The 14628-nt window shown below is 40.5% G+C and overlaps 2 protein-coding genes across 5 annotated transcripts in view; both read right to left on the bottom strand.

Moving 5' to 3' along the window:
* The window catches only part of LOC139368988 (S-adenosylhomocysteine hydrolase-like protein 1), a 53393-nt gene extending 51038 nt beyond the window's left edge, over window positions 1-2355 (bottom strand). Inside the window, exon 1 of one of the 2 annotated variants that reach the window (XM_071108525.1) lies at window positions 1829-2355. In XM_071108525.1, coding sequence (XP_070964626.1) covers window positions 1829-2020 — 192 coding nt within the window. In that variant the 5' untranslated portion in view covers window positions 2021-2355. The remainder of the gene's footprint in view (window positions 1-1828) is intronic. The other variant, XM_071108523.1, reaches the window with a different exon arrangement.
* A 7516-nt stretch (window positions 2356-9871) lies between these two features.
* The window catches only part of LOC139367781 (nuclear transcription factor Y subunit alpha-like), an 18061-nt gene continuing 13304 nt past the window's right edge, over window positions 9872-14628 (bottom strand). For 2 of the 3 annotated variants that reach the window (XM_071106113.1, XM_071106112.1), the window contains exons 8-9: window positions 12329-12439; window positions 9872-10360 (exon numbers count right to left, since the gene is read on the bottom strand). In XM_071106113.1, the coding sequence (XP_070962214.1) occupies window positions 10295-10360; window positions 12329-12439 (177 nt within the window). In that variant the 3' untranslated portion in view covers window positions 9872-10294. The remainder of the gene's footprint in view (window positions 10361-12328; window positions 12440-14628) is intronic. The other variant, XM_071106111.1, reaches the window with a different exon arrangement.

A 14628-nucleotide genomic window follows, 5' to 3' on the forward strand; every position in this document is an offset into this window, starting at 1 on the left:
ACCCAGAATGTGTTGACTCTAGCAGGAGGGATGACTACTACTACTGTAGTATGACCTTGTACTTACCTTTAACCAAAGCCAAGGTGTCAGGTAGTTACAGCTCTGAAGTTCACAAGCAATGTTTTTCCATTCAAAATGTTGGCTAGATACGTCAACTCTGTATGGAGAGCGTGAATGTCTGATTTGACGTTCACGAGTCTTCTTTTGAGTCACAGCTCGTAGCTACTTTAAATATAATCACATTGAATAATCTTGTAGTGTCCCTTACTAACAAAAAAAGACTGATGTTTTGAAACTGCTGTAAAAGTGCAGTAAATGCAGTCGACTGTGTTACTTTGGACGCAGATTATTGCCGAATAGCGGCCGTGTAGTGAATTTGAACTGCAGTTATACTGTACTGTAACTGCAGTTATACTGCACTGTAACTGCAGAACCACTGTCATTTTGGACGCAGTGTTTACATCATACTGCAGATATACTGCAATTTAACTGCAATATTTTAAGGGTTGTGTGGTTGTAAGGGTTGTGACCACCATCTGTGCCATATCGTTTGGTGTGCGCACCACTACGTTGGGAAAACGAAGAGAAAAAACTACAGGAAAGAAAGACGGTCGTTCAATGTGAGAGGCTCAGCGATGTTAGGATTTTGAAAGTCATGATGTCCCCCAGGCTTAAACGATGTGGCACAGACAGGGGCCACACATTACAAGGTTCTTCACTTGGTCTTGAGGATTCTCTCGATACAACGTTGTCTAACGAAAACAATCATGTGATTAGATTTAACGCCGCTATAACAAAGGGAGCTGGCCTAAAGCAGCCTCATAAACGTTTTCCGTCAGACATTCACACTTCCCATACAGAGTTAAAATATCTAGCCAACATTTTGAATTGAATAATATTGCTTGTGAACTTCAGAGCTGTAACGACTTGTACAGGCAAGTACAAACGTAAACTAATAGCTTGAAAGTCTTCACATTCTGGGTGACGCGAAACAACATCAGCATCTCACTGGCTTATTTGGCGAGCCCTTATTAGCTATTGCTGATCTCCGTTCTCAAAATGTGTCATTAGACATCTCACATTACACGAGCACTGCAGATTCTGCGCGAATAAAATCTAAAAATGTTTTGAAAATATCGGGACGTCTGGGACTGCTCAAAGACGAGATCGGTAGCCCCTCTGATTGCGTGTCTTGAACCGCTCACATTAAACGAGCGTCGATGACGGCTGCGCATGGGGATTTTAGTTTCCGATCTCAAAAACTTGTCTGGGAGAGCTAGATCGGGGCCAAAATCGTGTAGTGTACACCCGGTTTAAGCATGATGGGATGTTAATTGCTTAATTAACTCAGGAACAACACCTGTGTGGAAGCACCTGCCTTCAATATACTTTGTATTCCTCCTCATTTACTCAAGTGTTTACATTATTTGGCCAGTTACACTTGTAGAATATATTCCAACGAGCATTGTGAAGGTGCTTCTGGCTCGTTATGGCCCAGCGCCCCATTAAGACACGTTTCCTTTATTTTGACAGTTACCTGTATATTATAAGAAAAGGTCCTGCTCTAAATTTAGAATTTCTCAATAAATAAATCAAACCTTTATCATTGCGTAACATGAGGTTTAACACATATTTGGTATGATTGAAATGTTATATTTTAGAAGGTCAGACATGCAATAGGATGTTTCTTCTCGTGAGTATGCTATAGCAGGCAGATCCTGCACCCATCGCTCCATCCCGTATATATGCAGTTTCCACAACAGTATCCTAGGCCTACGGTAGTGAATGATGATGATGATGCTGATGATGACTGTGCTTTGCTTCTTACCTTCTTGATGGGTTTGAGAGTTGGCACAGCAGTAAATGCTGCGGACTGCAATTCACCCACGTTCATGTTCATGTCGCTGTTCTTGCTAACGGTCATCGCAGAATATTTTTCCGCGACGTTCTCGGTCTCTTTGACATATTTAGTAGCCTGTTTCACCGCCTCCAATTTACCGTCCACGACCGCGTCTGTCATCTTCGCATTCAAGTGATTCCGACCTCTTGGGATATAATTGTGATGATGTCAGACTTAGTAGCAACTGTGTAGGCTAGGATCTCACTCTCTGCTGTCACGCACCTCTCTCGTCTCCTTGTCCTGTGAGCTTTTCTGTTTCGTGTTTGTAATTTCCGAACCGAAACGGCCTGCTGTCAACCGCAAAATGTAAAGACGGACCTTGTAGCACTAGCCTGACTATTATAGACAGTGTGTGGGCAGTGTTGAATGAGAACTCTATTTTTCTTGCCGTCGTGACTTCGGTCTTCGGCCGGTTAACCAGTCGGTTGCCAAGTCACAAGCTCAGCATCCGAAGTGGGCGGTTTGTTGGATAAGTCACCTGAACGAGGGGCCGGGTAGTGGGAGTCTTTCATCCAATGGTGACAAGGGACTGCTTCTGTGCCCAATGAGAACTGGATTTGACCCATCTCACTTCTGGTACAGTTTGATAGCGTCATGACCACTGTGAGCCCACCATAGGACATTTTGTTCAAATTTGTATTACTGTCATTAAACTGTATTGATGGTCAAAATCACTTACAATTTACAATTTAATTTACAATTTAATTTGTAAAAAAAAAAAAAAGATTCCCTCAAATAATTTGTTAAGCACAAAAAAATGGCTCTATCATCCCTGAAAGACTATACCAGAAGAATATAACATAGTCATTGATTGAGGAGATTAATAGCAGGGATTTTCTTGATGGAGAAATCGTACACTGAAGGTCATGAAATCAGAGGGTGTTATCATTGGCCTATATTAAGAACTAATTATGAACTAACTACTTATGGACAAATTATATTCTTAGAACAATTGATAGGAATTTAAGAATTAAGAGTTTTACGGACCCATTTACAGCGTGATACAATCTCTGATTGAGACAGATGTAGAAACCACTGTTACAGATACTTTCACAGGTAAAATCTTCAGAGGATGACCTTCACAATAATGTGTATATAATGTATGGAAAGTGTCTCTCGGTGAATGTGTGTGTAGTTGTGTGTTTGTTCCCCCCACTGGGGGTTTTTGTCTCACTGTGAAGGTAATGAAAGACCCTGGGGGTTTCTGTCTCACTGTGAAGGCACTGAGAGACCCTGGGGGTTTCTGTCTCACTGTGAAGGTAATAAGACCTGTTTTTTTTGTCTCACTGTGAAGGCACTGAGAGACCCTGGGGTTTTCTGTCTCAATGTGAAGGTACTGAGGGACCCTGGGGGGTTCTGTCTCACTGTGAAAGCACTGCGAGACACTGGGGGTTTCTATATCACTGTGAAGGCACTGAGAGACCCTGTTTTTTTTGTCTCAATGTGAATGTAATGAGAGACCCTGGGGTTTTCTGTCTCAATGTGAAGGTAATACCTGGGGGTTTCTGTCTCACCCCCAGGGCCTCTCATTACCTTCACAGTGAGACAGAAAACCCCAGGGTCTCTCAGTGCCTTCACAGTGAGACAGAAAACCTCAGGGTCTCTCAGTGCCTTCACAGTGAGACAGAAACCCCCAGGGTCTCTCAGTGCCTTCACAGTGAGACAAAAAAACAGGGTCTTATTACCTTCACAGTGAGACAGAACCCCCCAGGGTCGAAAATAGAAAATAGTAAAAATAAAGAAAACCCCTTGAATGAGTAGGTGTGTCCAAACTTTTGACTGGTACTGTATATACTGTATATATATTTTGGCATGGATCCTGGGTATGGTCACAGAGTCTGTGTGGTGGTGGTACTGCATACTAAGCACATTCACCACTAGGCTCTCTCATTACCTTCACAGTGAGACAGAAACCACCAGGCTTTCTCATTACCTTCACAGTGAGACAGAAACCCCCAGAATCTAGAACCTGAACTCACTCTAAAACCTGTTGAACGCGAAATTGAGGAAGAGCTCAGTTTGTTGTTTGGAAAGTTTGTTATTTTGGAAAGTTTTGAAAGTCTATTGAACAAGTTTGGTTACTAGCTAGCTACCTACCTTTTTGAGTTAGGATCCAGCAACGCAGTTGGCATCAGTTGCTGGGACCCCTACTATCTGTCCAGGGATCCTGCCGACCAAGGCCGGGTTTGAGAAGCTGTTTGGCGTAGCAGCTAGAGTAGCTGCTAGCTAGCTGCCTATCAAGATAGCCAGGTTTTCTTGAGGTCTTGAACGTGTGAGGTTAGCCATTACGGCTGGGACCTCAGATTATCTGGGGCTTGTGGCTGTCTAGACCCCTGCTGTTTGCTGTTGTTTTTAAATCTTCCCTGTGACCTGCCCTGTCTGGAACCGCAAGGAGTAACAGCGTAACCTACTGTTGTGGGGATTACAAAGACCAAAGCCGGTGGGAGCACCGTTGAGGACAGTAGTGTCTCTCTATCACAGGTGAAGGATCTTTAAAAATGAACAAAAAAAGAGCTCTACCAGCAGTTGTTACAACAACAAGAAAATAGCTTCAAGTGTTTTATCCAAATTACTGGTGAAGTCAACTAATAAAAGAAATGGACGACGTAACCAGAGAGGTCCAGGACCTGAAGAACAGCTTTCAGTTCTCCCAGGGTCAGCTCGATGAGTTTAAACAGGAGAACGGCAAGATGACAGACATTTGTAAGTCATCGAGAGAGGACATCAGTTCTGCATGTGAGTCCATGATAACAATGAATGAGAAATCGGATTATCCCGCGGGAGAATCTAACTGGAATACCATGGTTGTGGACGGAATTGCAGAATAGCCCCGTGAGACTGAGGACAGAGTGAGGGAAACGATCTCGGAGAAACTGAAGATGGACCACAGGAAGATCGAGGTGGAAGCGCGCCCACAGGATTGGAAAACCCACCACTGGCCCAGGTGACAGGCCCAGGCCCGATAGTGGTCAAATTCCTGAGATTCAAGTAAAAGGTAGGTGTTCTTTTAGGGTTGTTGCTACAGGCAACCAAGTGCTAAAAGTCAGTATCTAAATAATGTGTGAAATGCTTGATAGTGTATGTGATGTAAACAGAGAGGTCTACTTTCTTGGGGACTTGAATATTGACTGGTTTTCATCAAGCTGTCCGCTCAAGAGGAAGCTGTAACCAGTGTCTGTAATCTGGTTCAGGTTATTAATCAACCTACCAGGGTGTTTACAAACACTACGGGAACAAGATCATCCACATGTATCGATCACATTTTTACTAATACTGTAGAACTTTGTTCTAAAGCTATAACCTTGCCCATTGGATGCAGTGATCACAATGTAGTGGCTATAAGGAAAGCCAAAGTTCCAAAAGCTGGGCCTAAAATAGTGTAGAAGAAATCATACAAAAGATTTGGCTGTGACTCTTATGTGGATGATGTAAAACACATTTGTTATTCTGATGTGATTTAATATGGAGCATCCAGACTTTACACTTGAATTTATGAAATTGCTTCTTCCAATTATTGATAAACATGTGTAACACATGCACCTGTTAAGTAACTGACTGTTAGAACTGTCAAGGCTTCATGGATTGATGAGGAATTGAAAAACTGTATGGTTGAAAGAGATGGGGCAAAAGGAGTGGCTAATAAGTCTGGCTGCACATCTGACTTACTGCAAATTGAGAAAAAATATTATTATTGATCAGTATGACAACCTCCTGGCACTGACAACTTAGATGGAAAGCTACTGAGGATGGTAGCTAACTCTATAGCCACTCCTATATTTAATTTGAGCCTAGAAGAAAGTCTTTGTCCTCAGGCCTGGAGGGAAGCCAAAGTCATTCCGCTACCCAAGAGTGATAAAGCGGCCTTTACTGGTTCTAACAACACAAATGAATAATGATTGTTTGAAAAAAGTTAATAAGATGATTGTGGGAGCTGTACTGTTAGATTTCAATGCAGCCTTTGATATTATTGACCATAACCTTTTGTTGAGAAAACTTTTGTGTTATGGCTTTTCAACCTCTGCCATATCGTGGATTCAGAGCCATCTATCTAATAGAACTCAGAAGGTTTTCTTCAATGGAAGCTTCGCTAACGACAAACATGTACCGCGTGGTGTACCACAGGGCAGCTCTCTAGGTATTCTACTCTTTTCTATTTTTTACCAATGACATGCCCACTGGCATTAAACAAAGCCTGTGTGTCCATGTATGCTAACGATTTAAACCACATACGCATCAGCAACCTCAGCTAATGAAGTCACTGAAGCCCTTAAAGAGTTGTAGGACTGTTTTGGAAAATTGGCGGCCAGTAGAAAAACTAAGAGCATTGTATTTGGTATAAATCATTCACTAAGTTCTATACCTTAGCTGAATATGGTAATGAATGGTGTGGCTTTTGAACAAGTTGAGGAGACTAAATTACTTGGTGTCACCTTGGATTGTAAAACTGTCATGTTCAAGAGATGGGGGGAGAGGTCTGTCTGTAATAAAGAGATGGGGAGAGGTCTGTCTGTAATAAAGAGATGGGGAGAGGCCTAGCTGTAATATAAAGAGATGAGGAGAGGCCTAGCTGTAATATAAAGAGATGAGGAGAGGCCTAGCTGTAATATAAAGAGATGCTCTGCTCTTTTGACACCACACTCCACAAAGCAAGTCCTGCAGGCTCTAGTTTTATCTTATCTTGATTATTGTCCAGCCGTGTGGTCCAGTGCTGCAAGGAAAGTCCTAGTTGAGCTGCATCTGCCCCAGAACAGTGGCACGTTTTGCTCTTCATTGCAATCAGAGGGTTAATATTAATACTATACATGTCAGTCTCTCTTGGCTAAGAGTTGAGGAAAGACTGACTGCATCACTTCTTGTTTTTATAAGAAACATTGTTTTGGAAATTCCAAATGGTTGCACGTTCCACTTAACACACAGCATTGACACACCCACTTACCCCACCAGACATGCCACCAGGGGTCTTTTCACAGCCCCCCGAGGTCCAGAACAAATTCAAGGAAACATACAATATTATACAGAGCCATGAGTGCATGGAACTCCCTTCCATCCTATATAAACACAAGTGAACAGCAAACCTGGTTTCAAAAAATACAAATAATGTGACCTAATTGTTGCGTGTATGTACTGAAATACATGTGAAACTGATAGATGCACACACTAAATTTTAATGTTTAAAATATTTTGTCTGTATGACAAGCTGTTGCCATTGGTATCGGCTAATTGGGATCCTAATGAAAACAATATGAACACACACACACACACACACACACACACACATATATATATATATATATATACACACACAGTGGGGCAAAAAAGTATTTAGTCAGCCACCAATTGTGCAAGTTCTCCCACTTAAAAAGATGAGAGGCCTGTAATTTTCATCATAGGTACACTTCAACTATGAACTTGTTATACTGATAACAAGTTCAAACAGGTGCCATTAATACAGGTAACGAGTGGAGGACAGAGGAGCCTCTTAAAGAAGAAGGTCTGTGAGAGCCAGAAATCTTGCTTATTTGTAGGTGACCAAATACTTACTTTCCACCATAATTTGCAAATAATTTCATTAAAAATCCTACAATGTGATTTTCTGGATTTTATTCCCTCATTTCGTCTGTCATTGTTGAAGTGTACCTATGATGAAAATTATAGGCCTCTATCATCTTTTTAAGTGGGAGAACTTGCACAATTGGTGGCTGACTAAATACTTTTTTGCCCCACTGTGTATATATACATACATACCTACATATATACACACACACACACACACACACACACACACACACACACACCCTAGAAATACAATCAATGAAACACACAGAACTCTAAAAAAAACAAAGTGAACCTAATACAATTTAATTAACAGATTAATACACAAAAGTTCACAGTCAAACAATGTTGTAAACCACAAAAAATAAATGTATGGTCCTTCAGAATCAGAAGAATATAAAATGTACTTTTCAAATAAAGATCCACGTAGAGTTAAACAGACAAAGTACACGGGATAGTCAGACATCAATGCAACATACATGTGCTGTCTATCTCACAACAAACATCTAGTTTTTATCACGACGGTTGTATAAAATACATTCCCTGTACAAACAACCGGGGACTGGATATTGAAAACCCTTCTGAAAAGTAGTGTTGGGGTCAATTCCATTTCAATTCAGGAAGTAAAGTGAAATTCCAATTCTCCTCTGTTTTTTCTATGAGAAGTGCTTCCAAAAAGATTCTTAACGAATATCCATTTTCATTCAGTCTGTCAATATCTGCCTTGAGAATCACTATGGACCAAGGCTTCTATAAAATGTTGCCTGTTTCAACAAACAAGATGCATAACTACCATCATTTTTTTTTGACTCCGACAGCTGAATTTGTAAACAGTCTCTTCTTCAGTAAAATACACACACAAAAATTAAGACCAACGAAATGTATTCTGCAACTAAACTACCATCAGTTATGACCTGCTTTAGCAAACATGAAGTCATCGACCAGGGTTTTACTGAAGGCAAAAAAGCATCTCATAGTTGTAACCGTAGTATTGGTTTCCAGGACACAGCACAACAGTTCCAGTAAAAGGTCAAGGGTTGAAGTTCATTCATAGTGAACCTTCATGGAGAAATCCCAGTTATAGAATAGAGGCAGAGCCTTATATGGGCGATCATGGAGAAATCCCAGTTATAGAATACAGGCAGAGCCTTATATGGGCGATCATGGAGAAATCTCAGTCATAGAATACAGGCAGATCCTTATATGGGCGAGGGGTAAGGTTGGGCAGTATCAAGATTTTCATAATGTCACACCGTTTCTGTACCATACTGGGTATTACTGGAAATGCACATAATGGGCGCAATTAAAATGATAATATTTGTTTTATATAATATATATATAAATATACACAGTGGGGCAAAAAAGTATTTAGTCAGCCACCAATTGTGCAAGTTCTCCCACTTAAAAAGATGAGAGAGGCCTGTCATTTTCATCATAGGTACACTTCAACTATGACAGACAAAATGAGAAAAAAAAATCCAGAAAACCACATTGTATGATTTTTAATGAATTTATTTGCAAATTATGGTGGAAAATAAGTATTTGGTCACCTACAAACAAGCAAGATTTCTGGCTCTCACAGACCTGTAACTTCTTCTTTAAGAGGCTCCTCTGTACTCCACTCGTTACCTGTATTAATGGCACCTGTTTGAACTTGTTATCAGTATAAAAGACACCTGTCCACAACCTCAAACAGTTACACTCCAAACTCCACTATGGCCAAGACCAAAGAGCTGTCAAAGGACACCAGAAACAAAATTGTAGACCTGCACCAGGCTGGGAAGACTGAATCTGCAATAGGTAAGCAGCTTGGTTTGAAGAAATCAACTGTGGGAGCAATTATTAGGAAATGGAAGACATACAAGACCACTGATAATCTCCCTCGGTCTGGGGCTCCACGCAAGATCTCACCCCGTGGGGTAAAAATGATCACAAGAATGGTGAACAAAAATCATGACAATGATCCCAAACACACCGCCCGGGCAATGAAGGAGTGAGTGGCTTCGTAAGAAGCATTTCAAGGTCCTGAAGTGGCCTAGCCAGTTTCCAGATCTCAACCCCATAGAAAATCTTTGGAGGGAGTTGAAAGTCCGTGTTGCCCAGCAACAGTCCCAAAACATCACTGCTCTAGAGGAGATCTGCATGGAGGAATGGGCCAAACTACCAGCAACAGTGTGTGAAAACTTACAGAAAACGTTTGATCTCTGTCATTGCCAACAAAGGGTATATAACAAAGTATTGATTTAAACTTTTGTTATTGACCAAATACTTATTTTCCACCCTAATTTGCAAATAAATTCATTAAAAATCCTACAATGTGATTTTCTGGAATTTTTTTCTCATTTTTGTCTGTCATAGTTGAAGTGTACCCCTGATGACAATTACAGGCCTCTCTCATCTTTTTAAGTGGGAGAACTTGCACAATTGGTGGCTGACTAAATACTTTTTTGCCCCACTGTGTATATATATATATATATATATAATTACGCAATAAACAATTTAGGCAAGAGGGTTGAGTGTTCTTAATCCAGGATGGGATTGACTGTCTTTGCAGTAACCAAGAAGCTTGATCTTGACATCTAGCCACTTAGCGAGCAAGTTAGCAAACCACATGCATAGCTGGATCCCTGAATAGGATATCATCTATTTGACACTTTTGAGATTTCTAAGCAGTGCTGTAGCATGCACCCCCCAAAACAAAAAATATTATAATATATATATTTTTTAAACGGTATTAAAAATCATACTGTCGGTATTTGGAAACACCCCGGTACACGGTTTATCGGCCAAGCCTAGCGAGAGGTGTATATACGGAGGAAGACATTGTCGGGGTGTCGAATGCTATGAAACACGGACCATCTGGGCTACAGAGTCTTCTCCTGCCTGGGCGGCCAGCTCTGCCTGTTGCTACAGGGAGAGAAGGAGAGAGCAAGAGAGAGGGGGGAAAGATGTAAGGATACCAGTCAACACATGCAACCAAAAACATTCACTAGTTAAATGTCTATACACCCATTACACAGTCATCAATGCCTCAAAATTGCATCTCAAAAGGGAATACATTTGATGTTTTTTTTGTTTTTTACACTGATCTACACAACCCAATCCGCATTTTCAAAGTAAAAAAAAAAAAAGTTACTCTTTATTTATTAATAAAATAATTTCTTCAGCTTTCTTCGTAGCGTATGTCTTCACGGCCCAGAGTTAATGCCTGTTGGAATCCCCAGCCCATCACAGCTGTGGAATCATTTTGAATAAGATTTTACCTACAGTGTCTTCAGAGAGTATTCTCACCAAGACTTTCTACACTTTGTTGTGTTACAGCTTGAATTTAAAAATGGATCAAATTTAGATTATTATTTTTTTTAATTCACACAATACCCCATTAATGTTAAAGTGGAAATATGTTTTTTTTTTAAATGTTTACAAATTACACTGAACAACGGGTATAAACGGAATATGTAAAGTGTTGGCCCCATGTTTTATGATCTGAAATAAACACACACAAAACTCTTATTTCTCTCAATTTGGCAACACATTTGTTGACGTCGCTGTTAGTGAGCATTTCTCCTTCGCCAAGATAATCCATCCAACTGACATGTGTGACATTAAGAAGCTGATTAAACAGCATGAGGCCACTCTAAATATTGCATTTTTGTCACACAAAACAATGCCCACAGATGTCTCAAGTTGTGAAATGGGAAATGCAATTGGCATGCTGACTGCAGCCCTATTTTAACAGTAAAGTATAACAGTAACTGGATTAGTTTGCACATAAAACATATTTTGAAATCACAACATTTTTAGATAAAAACTTGTTATTGAATACCCTTTCAGTCGTCTAATACACCTCTTAAAGCTGCAATATGTAACACATAACATAACACTTTGTATTCGGGACAAAAACTTTTTTTTTTAATGAAACGGTAGATCTGTTCTATGTGCGCTATTTCTATGTTTCCCGTTTTTAAGTTTTGTTTTTGAACACCAGATTCAAACAGCCGAAAATACAATATTTTTGTGTTATTGAAAATATATTTTAGATGTTTTTTTTTAGCGGTTTAGATGGTACACTGATTCTCTACAGTACACTTGCTTTCTTTGTTGTCACAAACTGAAATTAGGCCAAACTATTATCATTTTTGCAAACAGGAAATGGCGGAGCGATGACTGCATAGTGGCACCTTTCACAAAGCACTGAATTTTGCAGTGATTTTTGTGAGGCTTGATTTTGCTGTGGCTATTATGACATTTTGCATGGCGATATGCAACGATTTTTGTTGAAATTGTCGTGAAAATTGACGTGTGGCTTGATTGAACCATGACTTGGCAATTTTATGCGGAAATAGTGCTGTTTTAAAAAAAAATATTTAACCTATATTTAATTACGAAAGTCAGTTAAGAACAAATTCTTATTTACAATGACGGCCTACCCCGGCCAAACCCTCACCTAACCCGGACGATGCTGGGCCAATAGTACTGTGATGTAGTGCCTTAGACCGCTGCACCTCTCGGGAGCAGTGATTGGTCAAATTAACAAGCCCTTGCATAATCTAAGGGGAATTTGAGATTTATTTTTATTTTTAAATGCAATCGCAGAACCCTGGAACACTGGAATGACATTGAATTTGTTTCTATTGTCACGCCAAATCATGGGCTAGTGCCACCAACTGAAAAACGTATTGGCACCAGTGAATTGTTGTCTGTAGCCCTGGATTTATGTGTATTGTATATAGCCTGAAGAACTTAGTAAGGACTCTTCACTTCAAATTGTATAATGGCGGTTATGGGGAGAAGGCAGATTGAGGCAGCCAGTAGGAGCTCAAACAATCCCTTGTTCAATTTCTGCTTTTGGTTCCCCCTCTCCAGCTCTCCTACCTGGGCCAGAGCCAGGGCCATCTCCTCCCTCTCCTTGGGAGAGAAGAAGCGTCCTCCGTCTCCCCTCTTGCGCTGCATGGCGTGGCGGTGACGGGACTCATGCAGATATTTCTGTCAGAGAAAGATCGAGAGAAAGAGAAAGAGAGAGAGAGAAAGGGAAAGAGAGATCGAGAGAGAGAGATCGAGAGAGAGAGAGAGAAAGAGAAAGAGAGAGAGAAAGGGAAAGAGAGATCGAGAGAGAGAGATCGAGAGAGAGAGAGAGAAAGAGAGAGGTGTTAGTCACTAACTGATGCTGCGTTCGTAACCATGCTGGGGGGGGTGGGAATTTACCGTAAAGTCGTAAATACCAGTTGCATTCGTGTGATTTTAACTCATTGAGAAACACTGATAGGCTAATGAACTAAAAGTACAGCTATCATGCTTGTAAACAAATTGTTGAGTTCAAAAACTCCATTTATAGATTGTTTTTTATAAATACTGTTTTTTTTGTTGCATTTAACTGCCAACAATGCTGTTATAGAAGCCATTTTCTTAGTAGGTGACATTAGAGAACCCCATGTGTGAGAAGTGGGAGCTCAGGATGATCGTCAGTTTCCCACTAGAGTTGCAGCGATGTGACAAGATTGAAATTGGGGAGAAAGAGAGGGTAAAATAAAAAAAATGAAATAAAAAAAATAACATTAATAATAAATAAAAGGGCATTATCATAATGTTTTACAATTTCACAGTATTATTTCAACCAAATAGTGTAGAAGTATATACAACACACAGGCAAATCATGTTTTTGACTGCACTGGGCCTTTAAGTAAGCGCAACACTGGGTGCATATAGAGAGCGGGTACTACTTGTTTGCTGAAATGGGTGCAAGATGGAAGCTAGTAACGTGGTTCGAGGCCTTTCACAAGGTGCTGAAACCCCCTATTCACAACCACCGAGACGCAAATAAAAAAACATATAAACACGTTGCTAAGAAAAGACAAACTAACCGACGGTAGTTTGCAGACGGTAAGATACACACGTACAGTAAGAGATCGTTAACTAGGGGCTGTGCGTTCCCTGTGGAAACGACGTGGAAGGTGCGTTCCACAACACGCTGGCAGAGCGGAACTGACCTACCGAGTTGCATTATTTTCCAGAGAACGCATAGATCTCCGGGTTGATTATCCCTTTTATACCATGGCTATAATTCAACACATTTATTAACGCCCCCCCAAAAAATGTGATCAACATCCACTGAAGTAGTAGTACAGTAGTTGCCTTGGTAACCAAACAGACTTGCTAGTTTGGCTAACCAAACCATCAGTCCTATAGCTTGCTTTTATTATGAAAATCGAATTCAACAACGCCAATAATGTTTTCAATTCGACTTCTGCTTTCAAAAGCAGCTCAAACATAGAACATGTAAAAAAAGGACTGCAGCAGTCCTGCTCTGAGAGACACTGCATAGACTATCTGACTAACAAACACACAGTCCTGCTCTGAGAGACACTGCATAGACTATCTGACCAACAAACACACAGTCCTGCTCTGAGAGACACTGCATAGACTATCTGACTAACAAACACACAGTCCTGCTCTGAGAGACACTGCATAGACTATCTGACCAACAAACACACAGTCCTGCTCTGAGAGACACTGCATAGACTATCTGACCAACAAACACACAGTCCTGCTCTGAGAGACACTGCATAGACTATCTGACTAACAAACACACAAACACACAGTCCTGCTCTGAGAGACACTGCATAGACTATCTGACCAACAAACACACAGTCCTGCTCTGAGAGACACTGCATAGACTATCTGACTAACAAACACACAAACACACAGTCCTGCTCTGAGAGACACTGCATAGACTATCTGACTAACAAACACACTGTACTTTTCACCGTTCAATTCTACCGTGCAAATATACTGTAGGTTACAGGGAAATAATGAAGGCTCTAGAATGTCCTTCAAGAGAGAGAATGTCCTAGAATGTCCGAGAAGCCCTTCAAACCTTCTCCAAACAACCGGTTTTCTCGTTAGTTACGGTTTTCTCGTTAGTTCTCGTTACTAGTTGCCAACATATTCAAAATAATGATTGAAATAATGATTGAAACATTTTCATTAAAACATCATTTTTTAATAATATAATATTTCATCCTTTCACGAGATATAGTCTCAACACAAATCTAGGGTTGCTACCCAAACCGGCTGGTTGTTTCGTTATATCGGTTCAGTTGCTAGATAAGTGACCCAGTCCGTTATGTCTTTTAGTTCTACATCTCTGGACGCGACCCAGTCGTTCCTTCTAAATG

The sequence above is a fragment of the Oncorhynchus clarkii genome, chromosome 16 (genome assembly GCF_045791955.1).
Source record: "Oncorhynchus clarkii lewisi isolate Uvic-CL-2024 chromosome 16, UVic_Ocla_1.0, whole genome shotgun sequence".
Lineage (NCBI taxonomy): Eukaryota > Metazoa > Chordata > Actinopteri > Salmoniformes > Salmonidae > Oncorhynchus > Oncorhynchus clarkii.